This window comes from Saccopteryx leptura, chromosome 3 (assembly GCF_036850995.1).
Source record: "Saccopteryx leptura isolate mSacLep1 chromosome 3, mSacLep1_pri_phased_curated, whole genome shotgun sequence".
NCBI lineage: Eukaryota > Metazoa > Chordata > Mammalia > Chiroptera > Emballonuridae > Saccopteryx > Saccopteryx leptura.
The window spans coordinates 335,215,531-335,229,320 of NC_089505.1; the positions used below are offsets into that span (position 1 = coordinate 335,215,531).

Consider the following 13,790-nt stretch of genomic DNA (forward strand, 5'->3'; position numbering starts at 1 on the left):
GGGGGAGTGGGAGGGAATGGAACCAACTTTTTCTGTATTTTGTATTGTATGTTTTCTTCAACATGTAACCAATCAGTATCTTGTCAATATAGTCAGCCAATGGATCAAAAAAAAAAAAGAAACTTCTTAAAATTCTCTTCAGATATCTTCTCACCTCCTTCTCCCCCCTAGTCAATCATTGTCCCCTTCTATGAATCAGTGTTTCCCACTCACAGACCTGCATACATCCACTTTCTCTGAGACGTGAGTCCACCTCTTATTCTAACCACTTTTATTTTGAGGGGCTGCTTTTAACCTTATCCTGAAACTTGGGTAAATTTAAAAGCCTTGCTACTGACTCATATTTTACCTGAACAAGTTAAATATGCGCTCTAACAATTTTCTTTAATCCTGGCCAAAGTAAACCACCCCATTTCAAATTAAACAGGAAAAATAATTTTTGGAATTCAAAAATAATCTAATATAAAATAATTAAAATAATGTGGTTTTATTGTACAATGATCATTAGAAAAGCATTATTTGTTGTATTAAATGATATAGGAGAGACTCTGCTGTAAGAAACACCAATTCTCCTCAAGCCTCAGTGATAAAGCCCAACCAAAATGTACCTCTCACCCATACAAAGTCTGCTTCACAACCAGGAGACACCAGGCGCTGTGCTCCATGGGATAGCTCAGGGATCCAGGCTGCTTTGATCCTATGACCCCATCATCTCAATATGTATTTACACAGCAGAGGCAGAGAACACTGCAGCCTCTTACACTGGTAGTTAAATGCCTTGACCTGCATATGACACATTATCTCCAGACACAGTTCATGGACCAGTACAAGTCACACAGTTCTTCCAAACTTGAAAAGAGTTGTGATGTGCCATCTTTTCATGTGCCCAGAGGGAAAGGGGAACTGACATGAGTGAGCAGTATGTACTAGAAGACTCTACCTTTGAAACTTTTTTTCTTTGTTTCTTTCTTTTTAAAAAATTAAATGAGAGGTGGGGAGGCAGACAGACAGGCCCCCACATGTGCCCCAACTGGGATCCACCCAGTAACCCCCTACTGGGTGTTGCACTACCCATCTGGGGTTGCCGCTCTGTTGCTTGGCAATTGAGCTACTTTTACAGCCTGAGGGAAGGCCATGGAGCCATCCTAAGCACTCAGGGCCAACTTGCTTGAACCATTTGAGCCATGATTAAAGGAAGAGAAAAGAGAGAGAGAGAGAGAGAGAGAGAGAGAGAAGGAGGAGGGGCAGATAAGCAAATGGTTACTACTTCTGTGTGCCCTGACTGAGAATTGAACGCAAGACTTCCACACATCTGGCTGACGCTCTACTGCTGAGCCAACCAGCCAGGGCCTCTTTTTTTTTTTTTAGATAGAGAGAGACAAGGAGGGAGAGAGAGAGGAAAGAGAGATGAGAAGCATCAATTCATAGCTGCTTCACTTGTTTTTCATTGATTGCTTCTCATATGTGCCTTGACCAGGGGCTCAGGCTGAGCATGAAACTTGCCAGTGCACTTGGGATCATGTCGATGATTCTTGGCTCAAGCTGGTGGTCCCTGCTCGTGCTGGTGACCTCAGGGTTTTGAACTGGAGATGTCAGAGTCTCAGGTCAATTGCTCTATCCACTGCACCACCACTGGTCAGGCTGAAACTTCTGATTATGGTTTCTTAATATTTATATTAGGGTCTTTCAGTAAGTTCCAGTTTTCCTCAAAAATATTCCCATAATTTAAACTTCTTTTTTGTTAAATCATTTGGGTCTTCCAACTCCAGTTAGTTAGCATGAGTGCAATGTAAGGAAACTAGTTTCCTTTAATAAAAAAACAAGAGCAAAGACATCAAGAATTTCAAGAGGACTGGACCATTTCTTGGGAGACACGCTTAATGGGGCAGGGGAGACGACTTCTCCTCTCTTATTCCCAAATCATGTAGCTTCCTCACATGAACAAAATACCCAGAGCCTCCATTATTTTAGCAAGGTTTAATTAAAACTGACCTAAAATAAGAAAATCCAGTCATTGTTTTCATTCCTAGATGCCTATGTTTAGTTGAGTCACACATAAGCAGAGAAATGAAAAATTAGCTTAATTTTTTGGCTGCAGGGAAGAGTGTGAATTGGTTTTCTGTCACTTGTGGGGAACATCTTGTGTCTTCCCTCAGCTGGGTTTCTCTGATGAGACTGCTTCTTCCCACCCTCCTGAAGGCCTCTGAGGACAAGTTGCAGCTTGACTGTGACCTGCAGAAACCAATAGAGCTCACAGACAGACCGGCTCAGGGTCGGTAGGGCCAGGGAGCTCCTGAGAACAGGGGGTTGGCCTGGGCTTCTGAGCGCTTGGAAGCTGCTGCCAAGAGTAGAAAAGGTGTTCTCACATACAGACACTTGTCTTCGCCAGATGAGAGCTGAGTGCCGCAGGGGCATTCAGAAACCTATCTCCTGTTTTTGAAAAAATGATCAGGGAAACTTCCAGGATTCCCCAGGTGAGGAGGAATGGCTGCAGAGAGGCCGTGCATGCGGCGTGTAAGAACACATTGCTAGAGTCTGTCTGACTTACTTCGAATCCCAGCTCTGTGACTAGTCAGCTCTGGAACCTTGAACGTGTTATTGAACCTTTCTGTGCCTGCTTCCTCTCACATCAGGGTAATATATACTGCACAGGGTTATTGTGAGGATTAACTGAGTTCCTGAGAACAGTGCCTGGCTTATCGTAAGTGCCTAATAAATGTGGGCCTTTGTTATTATCGCAAGGGCACGACCTCTCAGGGAGTTCCCGCCCATTCCTTGCAGTAGCCCCTCACACGTCCTACTCCCAGGAGCACCTCTCTATTTCAGTACCGGAGAGCTTTTACTTTATTTTAAATCCACGAAGTTGATCACCTCGATGGACCGATGCACCAGCAATGCTTGATCTTTGGGATGGGAGAGATGTCAGAAGGATCCCACAAACAATCCAGGATTTGAGTCCAATAGTAAGGCTGTTGTGGGAACAACCTAGAATAGAGAATCTCTCAGCAAAGCCAGAGCAGACTCGGGCCCTGGAGTAACCATGGAAACAGGAGCCCACAGAGGCATCCAGGGTGTGGGATGGGGAAATGGGTGGATGGATGGATCAATCGATGGGAGATGGATGGGTAATTGGGTGGGTGGGTGAAACTTTCACAGAAGAGTGAGGGCCTGGGGGCAGCATCTGTGAACACCTCTGAGCTGGGGGCGGTCTGTAGGGCTGGGAATGTGCCTCAGGTAGAGAGTGGGCACGACAGAGAACAAGCAGGCCAGCCCCGAAAAGGAGTCTCTCCCTGAGGGACTTCGGCTGAGTGACAAGAGATAGAGATCTAAGGAGGAGCGGGTTTTCAGCTGCTGTAGTGTCCAAGTCTGGTTTCTGGCTGGACAGTATTACCTACTTTTATTATAAACTTACAACCAAGAACCAGGACTGACACCAATATTCGTGTGCATTGTGTGGGTAAGTTCAGGGCTGAAACATCATTCTGAGGAAAGGAAAGTCCTGTCTGAGACTGAGAGGCCATTTCTCATGCTGGCCCAGGACTTCTCCAGATCCAGGGCGCCCTGGAAACCGTCAGCCAGCCCGCAGTAAGCACAGCCTGGACCGCTCTGTGCCCCTCTCCCTACCTTGGGGGAAATGGACACAAGACGTCGTAGCTTCTACTTGTCTGTCAACAACAAAGAGTGCTGGTGTCGCAATTTCTCTTCTTTCTGCACCCTCCTCCACCTGTCCCAGTTCCATGGGGCCGTATGAATGTGTTCTTGTGGAAGGAATGTGGGCAGAAGTGAAGTCTGCCACTTCCAAGCATGGCCATGAAAACCTCTCGTGCCTCCTCCCTGCTGTCTTCCCTCGTCTCCCATCTCGATGCAGAGGATTCAGGGGAGGGTTTCAAGGCCTTAGAGGCTGGCAGAGCTGTAGGGGGAAGAAACATGGGTTCTAAAAGCATGTGGAAGGCTGCTTCCAAACATCCAATTAGACTGCAACATGAGTGAAAAATGATCCTTTTATTCTGTACACTAATCCTGCACCTACGTGAGATCTTTAAGAGGGGCAGATTTTGGAACCAGAGAGCTATGTTTGAATCTAAACACTCCACTTAATGGGTATCAGTAAAATGGGATTAATAATAGTACCCAAGAGAGGGCGAGAAGTAAGCAGAAAGCTTAGCACAGGGTGACCGCATCATAAGCACTCAGTAATTGGTACTAGTTATGATTGACATTTGAAGGACCTGCCATGTGCCAGGCCTTGCTCTATAGCTTTTACAGCTTCTGTTAATTCTCACAACAACCTCACAAGTTAGGGACTATCATAGGTGTGCTGTGTTTTGTTTTGTGACAGTGACAGAGAGGGGACAGATAGGTACAGACAGACAGGAAGGGAGAGAGATGAGAAGCATCAATTCTTTGTTGCAGCACCTTAGTTGTTCATTGATTGCTTTCTCATATGTGCCTTGACTGGGGTCTACAGCAGACTGAGTGACCCCTTGTTCAAACCAGCAACCTTGGGCTCAAGCCAGCGACCATGGGGTCATGTCTATGATCCCACGCTCAAGCGAGCGACCTGCGCTCAAGCTGGTGACATTGGGGTTTTGAACCTGGGTCCTCTGCATATCAGTCCAATGCTGTATCCACTGCACCACTGCCTGGCCAGGTGGGACTACCTTAGGTTTTAAAGATAAGGACCACAAGGCATGAAGAGGGTAAATGTTTTCTCCAAAGGTACATGGCTAGAAGAGCTGGACAGGGACCCAGGCAGTCCAGCTCCATAGCATGTGCCTCCCTTATCCCTCTACTCCTATCCTCATCGTCATCACTCCCAGCTTCCTCCTCTCCACTCCCTTCATCTTCATCAGCTCCCTGCAGTGGGGAATGGTTGTCAAGACACCTCTACTCCCTGAACACAAGTGAGGGCCTTGGGCTGAACTGTTTTATCTGGTGTCCCACTGGGGCCATAGAGTAGGACCAGAGGGAGGGGCTTGGGGCTTCAACCCAGCTGTCAGTCACACAGTAGGGTCAGGAGAGGAGGGACAGCAGAAGCAGAAGACATGCTTGAGGCAGAGGGAACGAGAGCCTCTGAGGCTCTGGGGTTCAAACTCCACACTGTGGGCTTTCAGGATGCTGGGGCTGGAGGGGAAAGACAGCCAGGCCCTGGATGTCAGTGAGAGTGAGACTGAGGGGCCCCACCTAGGAGCATGCTGTCTAAATGTAATCAAGTTTATCTTAATTATCCCCGCCCTGTCCCAGCACGTTCAGAGGAACTCAGTGAAGGGCCCCCAGTGGAGTGGGACCCAGAGGGCTTGCAGGACAGCTTCCCAAGGAGAAGGGACCTGGAGCAGGACATGCAAGAGGCAGGGCCTTGAGGCTCCAGCCGCTTAGGAGCAGACCCTGTATATGTCAGCATGCACGGGGCAGCTGGCCCCCTTTCACTAAAGGACTCAGAAAGAGACCTTCAGAAACAACCTTTTCCTCCTTGTCGACCCACCTGCAGGGGCTCTAGCGATGGGGCCTGTCGGAGGAGAGGAGGGTGCTGTCTGGGGATAAATCTAAGTGTCCTAGGCAAGGAGTCACATATAATAAATTCAGTCTGGCATCGAGAAAGAATGCATAAACTATGTAGTATTTACTGTTGCCTCTTGAGGAAACATTTAATATGGAATTGGATTCATAATGCAACAAAACTTCTTAAAATCCCCTGTTCCCCAACTCTGCTCTCCCCTCCCCCACCAGCCTGCTCTCCCCTCCCCCACACCTCCTTCCCAAGGCGGAGACCCTGCTTCCTCAGCTCAGGGTCTCCCTTGCTTGTCTCGCTCTTCTCTTCCGTTCTGCCTCTACCCCCTCCCCCACCACGTCTCCGGGCTTTTCCACTGTAAACCCAGGCAGGCCTGCCAGCAACGTTGCTCCTGGTCCCCATTGCCATCGGCAGCAGAATACACATCCAAGAACAAACCCCTTCCAAGAAGGGAAAAAACTGTGACTATTCCTAGTCACAAGTTGTCTCCAAGGTAAATGCTTCTGAGAGGCACAGCTCGGGAGGAGCTGCAGGGAGTGGGGTGAGAGGAGGTGGCGGCTGAGCCTCCCAGCATTTGTGGTGCCCCCGCTCCAGGCAGACGCTGACTTGGTGCTGGGGGGGGGGTAGGTTTTCACTGAGCTCAGGCGGATCCTGACCCGGGCCGCACTCAGGCACACAGCTGTGCGCCCACTCCCCAAAGAACAAGGCTGTCCAGGCTCTTCACCTTGGCGAAATAATGCCATAACTTCAGGGGTTTTAAGAAAACACTGATTTCCCAGGCCCTATACCGGAAATTCTGATTTAGTTGTTTTAGGGTGAGGCCCAAGGCATCCAAGTGATTCAGATGTGCAGCCAGGGATGAGATCCATTAGGCTAATCAATTGTTCTAGCGAACATTCTAGAGCCCAGGGGCCCTAAGCCATGGCCGCGGGCACAGCAACCCCTTGCTTGGCCCAGCGGGAGGAAGGAGAGTTGGCCCAGGTTCTGGGGGGCACAGAACAATGTAAGAGTTGGAGCTCCATTCGCTCATTCCCGAATCCATATTCCATAACTGTTTTACACAGTGTTGTGAAAGAAATACTGGAAACTAGCCAACGGACCCAGTTGTGGGGCTGTCAGGCCTTTTTGAAGAGGTGGCATTTAAGCTGAGACCTTTATTTTTTTATTTATTTTTTATTTTTTTGTATTTTTCTGAAGCTGGAAACGGGGAGAGATAGACTCCCATATGCGCCCGACCGGGATCCACCCGGCACGCCCACCAGGGGCGACACTCTGCCCACCAGGGGGCGATGCTCTGCCCCTCCGGGGCATCGCTCTGCCGCGACCAGAGCCACTCTAGCGCCTGGGGCAGAGGCCAAGGAGCCATCCCCAGCGCCCGGGGCCATCTTTGCTCCAATGGAGCCTTGGCTGCGGGAGGGGAAGAGAGAGACAGAGAGGAAGGAGGGAGGGTGGTGGAGAAGCAGATGGGCGCTTCTCCTATGTGCCCTGGCCAGGAATCGAACCCGGGTCCCCCGCACGCCAGGCCGATGCTCTACTGCTGAGCCAACCAGCCAGGGCTTAAGTTGAGACCTTTATGACAAAGAGAAGCCGGCAGTGTGAAGCTGCCATGACAAGCAGAGAGAACAGCAGGCACGACGGCCCTGGGGGACCCACGGGGCATGTGGCTGGAGCAGACCTGATGGGAAGACACCGTGGGATGAAGTCTGGGAGCTGGGCAAGGGTGCAGTGGAAGAAAAGGCTTTCCTTCTCAGCTCAGGAGAAAGCCCCTGGAAGGTTTTCAGGAGGGAATGACGTGACACCCTCTGGCTGCGGTGGGGCGGATGGCTGGTAGGGGACAGGACGGACACAGGTGAACAGTCCGCCCCAGCAAGGCGGCGGGCATGCCAGGGCTCACACTCCAGGGGCGGAGGAGCGCCCCGCGGTTTGCAGTGGGCAGTGCTGGTCACGCAGCCCGCTGCCTCAGCCAAGCGCCAGTGCAGCCCCCTCGCCTGTCAGAGAAGAAAGCCGACTCGGAGGTGTGTGGGCTCCACTGAGAGATCTGTGTTGGCAGGGAAGGCAGAGATAGTAGTCTTCCAGGCTTCAGGACGGGGGCCGCTGCCTGGGGTCTCTGTGTCTCCCTTCCCAAAGTGCCTCTTCACCCCTTCAGGGTCCCCCTGGCAGGCCAGGCCTCAATGTGTGCCTGGAGCTGGCAGCTATATTTTAAGATCGGGGCTCATACCACTAAATAAACAATAAACACAGCCAGCTTCCCCAGTAAGGCAGGACGGAGACTGCTTCATTTCTCTTCAGCGTGGTGACTGAGAAATAAACAAAGGGCTCTGCCTGTCACATACACTTAACCCTCTGCAAAGGCGTCTGTCAGACCCACGGAGCTTCTGCTTCAGTCTTTCCAAGAAATAACTTGCCCCAAACTTGGGCTTCTTCTTGTGGCCTCCAAGTTCACCATCATGTTCAAGGAGAGGTGGGTGTTGGGGTTTGTCCTTGACCTCAGGAAAAGCAAATGAACGGCAGATGCATACACTGGGCCCCCGAGTGGTTGGGGGGTATGTTGGCATAGTTCTGAAGGCTGAGGAACAGGACAAGAGACAGAGAGGGAAGGGAGGGTGAATGCGAAGGAGAGAGGTGGGAGGGACTGGCTGGAGAAGGGAGCAGAGCTAAGAGGGGCCCAGAGTGGCCCCTATTAGAAAGGTGAGAGCCCCAGGGGCCTGCCAGCACCCTGGTGCTCTGTAGATGGGTAGCCATGAGTGTGGGCGAAACAGAGAAACAGAAGGCAGGGAGGGCTCTCTCTCTCTCTGTCATGGGCAAAATCTCCCACAACCACAACGGAAGAAGGACGAGCAAGAACAAAACCAGACAAGAACAGGAGGCAGGCAGATAAATAAAGCAGGGTAGGGAGGACAACCCCAGAATCATCAAACCCAATATGGAGAGTGGGAGGGTAGGGACCCTCTAAAGTGGCCGGCAAAGATGACCTGTGCACTGACCTAAGCAGGGGAGGAGTCAGGAATGAGGCCAAAGGATGCGTGTGGCTGGCAATGGTGGCCATGCAGCAGAAGCCACACAGACACGTGGTGGTGAAGCAGAAGGGGGTTGTGAGCTTGGAGGTGGCCAGAATCCAGGCCGTGAGAGGACAGGCAGAGGGCTAGAGCGAGTCACAGGGCCCACGAAGCCTGCCCCACAGGTGGAACTGCTAAAAGCAGCTGCAGCAGGGACATCTCACAGCCAGCACCACCCTGGATGTGTGGTAGGGGGGGGGGGGTTGGCAAAGAGGGGAAGAGGCAGCAACACAGTGATTACATATGTATTCACACACACACACACACACACACACACACACAGCAGCCATAGCAGCCAAGGCTGGCACACTCTCAGCAGCACAGGGGGATCAAAGAGACCCAGGGGCCTCCAGATCCCAGGAAAAGCAAACAAAGGGCAGGTACAGACACTGGGCCCAGCCGGGTGTGAAGAAAGCCACAGACTTGAAATGATAGATCCAGTAGATGTGGGGAGAGGATGAAATGAACACACTCCAAATGCAGACCTGGAAAGAAATAGAGATGAGACAAAGACAACAAATACTTCTCTCTCTCTCTCTCTCTCTCTCTCTCTCTTACACACACACCCATCTCTAAAAGCACCAGACACAAAAGAAAGGAACATGTGTGGCCCTCACCACCCTACTCTCCCCTCCCACATGTGCCTCCCTCCCTGGAGTACCCTGCACTGGCAGAGGCTTGCGGGGACGTGGGTGTGGAGCCCTCTCTGTGGCAGCACTCCTGCACACAGTCCCCCACACACACCCAGAGGCAGGTGGCTGCACAGGGGACAGGTCTTTTTTAAGTGAAGCCCGGCTTGGATCCAGGAAGCCTCACATAAAACCAAATCAAAGGTCCTCCAAGGAACCCCACAGCACTCAAGCTCCACAGAGCATCTGTCCAGTTAAGATGGCATTGCTAAGGCCACATAAGAAAAGAAAAAAAAGGATGTGCTTCCCACTGTGACTCCGTCGGCTACCCTGTTAGTCCAGAACCCCACCACAAGGGCTTTCCCAGAACTTCTGACCAAGACCTGGGGTCCACCAGCTTTCTGCTAAGTCACATAGCGCTTTAGTCTTTGCAAATAAGGACCAGGCAACCATGCAAAAGGACTGAGAAGTCAAGGAGAGGAAGCTCCCCAGAAACTGTGGGTCCATTTCTGAGCTTGGGCTCACCTTAAGGAACAAATTTAGGAGGCCAAGAGTACAGATCTGGGTCACAGTCTACTGGGGAACAGGGATGCAAGTACTGAGGACATCTACACTGGACTCACACTCCAAATCTACACTGTGTCGGCATGTACACCCTGTCGTCCCACTGGATACTACACTGTACACACAGCTCACAGTCCCCCAATGTGTACATACATTGCACACACCTCCCCCCCCCCTCGGAGGTCCCATTTTTATCAATGCTGCACACATAAGACATTGAGAAGTCCTACTGTCCTCAGATCACAAACACACACACAGAGGGAGAGAGAGAGAGAGAGAGAGGAGAGAGAGAGAGAGAGAGAGAGAGAGAGAGAGGGTGCTCCCTGCACTCCTCAAAAACCCACACACCACACCGGTCTGGGCACATACAGCGCCTACACAGAGCTCCCAAACAGAACTCCGTGACTCCCTCCCACCCCGGAGGGGCCTGTGCCCCCGCCCCTGGCAAGCTCAGCTGAGCTCGACCTCAAGCTTCCCTGCCCCCTTTTCTGCCCTCCTGCTACCTTTCCCCAAGACCTGCCCCCCCCCCCCAGCTTCGGGAAACTTTTCCTCCGATCCCTAAAAGGGGAATCTTGGACTGCCTCCAGTCCTGCCCTTCCCCCGATTCATCAAGCCGGCCCTCATTTTCCAGCCCGGCTTCTGTGGGAAACCCGGTGGGAAAAGGTCACCGTAGGCAGTCCCCTGCCTGCGCCCTGGGAGGGAGGGAGGGTGGCAATAACAGCTGTCACCAGGAGATGGGTGAGGGCATGGGGAAGGTCTCTCCCTGAGTGGAGCCAGGGGCACAAAGAGGTGGCGGTGACGTGCCGGATGAGAGCAGAGAAGCAGCGGCTGCAGCGGCGGCGGCATCTTCGGAGTATGGAGCGGCGGCCGCGCCCCGGAGTGGGCGCGCGGAGCTGTCCGTTCAGCACCACCGCGAGGGGCGCGGGCTCCGCTCCCGCTCCGGTTCCCGCAGGCGCCTGCGGCGCAGGTTGCTGTCTCTATCGGGAGCCGAGGGGCACGCAGAACGGGAGAGGTAGCTCTTCGAGAGTCGGGGCCAGCAGCCACCTGTGAGCCTCCTGCGCGGGCGGCGGCGGCATCTCCGGCTGGAGACAGGAGGAGACGCTCGGCGGACCCCGCCCGCCGGCCCGCGGGGCGCACACACAGGCGCCCACACACACTGGCATCCGCGCGCACACGCACGGCAACCCGCAGCAGCGGCCGCAGCGATGCTCGCCAGCAGGTCGGAGAAGTTTCCCGCTGGCACTGGTCACGGGCCCCAGTGCTCGCAGGTAAGCGCTTCCAGAACACTCAGGGCGAACCTTGGCAGCTCTACTGGGTAAGGCGCGGCACACGCGGCTCCCGGGCACCGCGCCTGGCGGGCAGGGAGGCCCGGGGCGGGGGGCGAGGGGGCGCCAGTCGTGGGGGCTGGACACAGGGAATGCCAGGCCAGCTCCCTTCCCCCAGCCCGCGTTTACAGACTCCCGCAGTGAATGTGCCCGCCTCCCTCCAGAAGCTACGCGCCCCCATCTCGGCCCAGCCCTGCCCGTGTGCATCCCAGCTCCGGTCCCGCCTGTCTGCGGCGAGCGGGCGGGGGTGTCTCCTCTGTCTGCCCACCGGCAAGATCAGCCTGCAGCCCCCTTTTCGCCCAGAACCGCGGGGGTGCGACTCTTTACGCTTCACAAGCGTAAAGCGACTGACAGTAGTACCTCCCGGATGGTGGTGGAGGCGCGGCCATGCTAGTGGAAACATGCCCCCTCCTCCCAGTCCTTCCTTGGTAGGGGTCCAAACCCCTCAGAACCATTCCTCCCACCTAAGCGCCCTTCGGCACCCAGAGAACCTCCTAGAGAACACTGAGCCCGCCAGGGTTGGGTGGGGGGAAAGAGAGGGGCGCCTAGAGCCTGAGCACCCCGCGCTCAACCCATGCGGTTCCCTTCGCTTCCAGGTGTAGCGCCCCCGCGCGGCGCGGGCGGCCGGACGGCTCTAGCATGACCCGCCGGAGCCTGTGGGATGTGTCGTCCGAGGCCAACGTCGAGGATGGAGATATCCGCATCAACGTGGGAGGCTTCAAGAGACGGCTGCGCTCGCACACGCTGCTGCGCTTCCCGGAGACCCGCCTGGGCCGCCTGCTGCTCTGCCACTCGCGCGAGGCCATTCTGGAGCTCTGCGATGACTACGACGACGTCCAGCGAGAGTTCTACTTTGACCGCAACCCCGAACTCTTCCCCTATGTGCTGCATTTCTACCACACCGGCAAGCTTCACGTTATGGCGGAGCTCTGCGTCTTCTCTTTCAGCCAGGAGATCGAGTACTGGGGCATCAACGAGTTCTTCATCGATTCCTGCTGCAGCTACAGCTACCACGGCCGCAAAGTGGAGCCGGAGCAGGAGAAGTGGGACGAGCAGAGCGACCAAGAGAGCACCACGTCCTCCTTTGATGAGATCCTGGCCTTCTACAACGACGCCTCTAAGTTCGACGGGCAGCCCCTGGGCAACGTCCGCAGGCAGCTGTGGCTGGCGCTGGACAACCCCGGCTACTCGGTCCTGAGCCGGGTCTTCAGCGTCCTGTCCATCCTGGTGGTGTTGGGGTCCATCATCACCATGTGCCTCAACAGCCTGCCAGACTTCCAAATCCCCGACAACCAAGGCAGCCCTGGGGAGGACCCTAGGTTCGAAATCGTGGAGCACTTTGGCATCGCCTGGTTCACTTTTGAGCTGGTGGCCAGGTTTGCTGTGGCCCCTGACTTCCTCAAGTTTTTCAAGAATGCCCTCAACCTTATCGACCTGATGTCCATCGTCCCCTTTTACATCACTCTGGTGGTGAACCTGGTGGTGGAGAGCACACCCACCTTGGCCAACCTGGGCCGAGTGGCTCAGGTCCTGCGGCTGATGCGGATCTTCCGCATCTTAAAACTGGCCAGACATTCCACTGGCCTCCGCTCGCTGGGGGCCACCCTAAAATACAGCTACAAAGAAGTAGGGCTGCTTCTGCTCTACCTCTCTGTGGGAATTTCCATCTTCTCCGTGGTGGCTTACACCATCGAAAAGGAGGAGAACGAGGGCCTGGCCACCATCCCTGCCTGCTGGTGGTGGGCCACCGTCAGTATGACCACTGTGGGGTATGGAGACGTGGTCCCGGGGACCACCGCAGGGAAACTGACCGCCTCTGCCTGCATCCTGGCGGGTATCCTAGTGGTGGTACTACCCATCACCTTGATCTTCAATAAGTTCTCTCACTTTTATCGACGCCAAAAGCAACTTGAGAGTGCTATGCGCAGTTGCGACTTTGGAGATGGCATGAAGGAGGTCCCTTCCGTCAATATAAGGGACTACTATGCCCATAAAGTTAAATCCCTTATGGCAAGCCTGACAAACATGAGCAGGAGCTCACCAAGCGAATTAAGTTTAAATGATTCCCTCCAGTAGCAGGGAGGAGGAATTGTTGCCCTCAAACCCACATTGCTAAGCTGCCTCGAGTGCTTCTGGCACAGTCCGGGCACCTTAGGGTTATGGCATGTGAGGAGGATGGCCAGCCCTGAAGGAGAGAGATGCATGAGAAATGCGTTCCCGGTTGTTTTTACAGTATTTAGAAGCATTTTTAGAGGGTGGTGTATTATGGCACCATGCCTATGCACCTTTCAATGAAACAACACTCACTGGTGTTTGCATCATGGGCAAAACATGTTCACATTTCTGCTGGATGAGTACCGCCCAGAATGCTGACTTTTCTGTTCACCATGTACTCTATTCTAGTGCTCGTGGCCCGGTACTGTCTGTGAGTTTTGTGCTCCTTTTTCCGAGGTTGTCCTGTGAGTTCTGTACAAAAAGCTCTTACATGTCTGTCTAGTGGAAACATATCTATGGGGTCAGCAAGGATATGCCGGGATTTTGATCACATCATATGAAAACAAAATCTCAGTTTCTTATTCATTGTTTTCATTTTGTTTTAATACCAAAACAAAGAGAATTTGTGAAGTTAAGCACATGACCAATACAAGTCTGTGAGTTCCTTTATAAATGATCTATAGCTCTGTGACTTGCATGGGTACCCTGGTCA

At 53.3% G+C, this 13,790-nt stretch overlaps 1 protein-coding gene across 1 annotated transcript; it reads left to right on the forward strand.

Annotated features, from left to right (window-relative positions):
• Positions 1-10,564: 10,564 nt before the first annotated feature.
• On the forward strand, positions 10,565-13,546 carry KCNS2 (potassium voltage-gated channel modifier subfamily S member 2). Its single transcript, XM_066379204.1, has 2 exons — positions 10,565-11,026; positions 11,680-13,546. Exon 2 carries the CDS (start codon positions 11,723-11,725, stop codon positions 13,157-13,159), a length of 1,437 nt encoding a protein of 478 aa, XP_066235301.1. The 5' UTR covers positions 10,565-11,026; positions 11,680-11,722; the 3' UTR covers positions 13,160-13,546.
• The last annotated feature ends 244 nt before the right edge of the window (positions 13,547-13,790 follow it).

Excerpts from the sequence above, each read along its gene's own strand:
- KCNS2 (XM_066379204.1), top strand. The coding sequence starts at position 11,723 with ATGACCCGCCGGAGCCTGTGGGATGTGTCGTCCGAGGCCAACGTCGAG.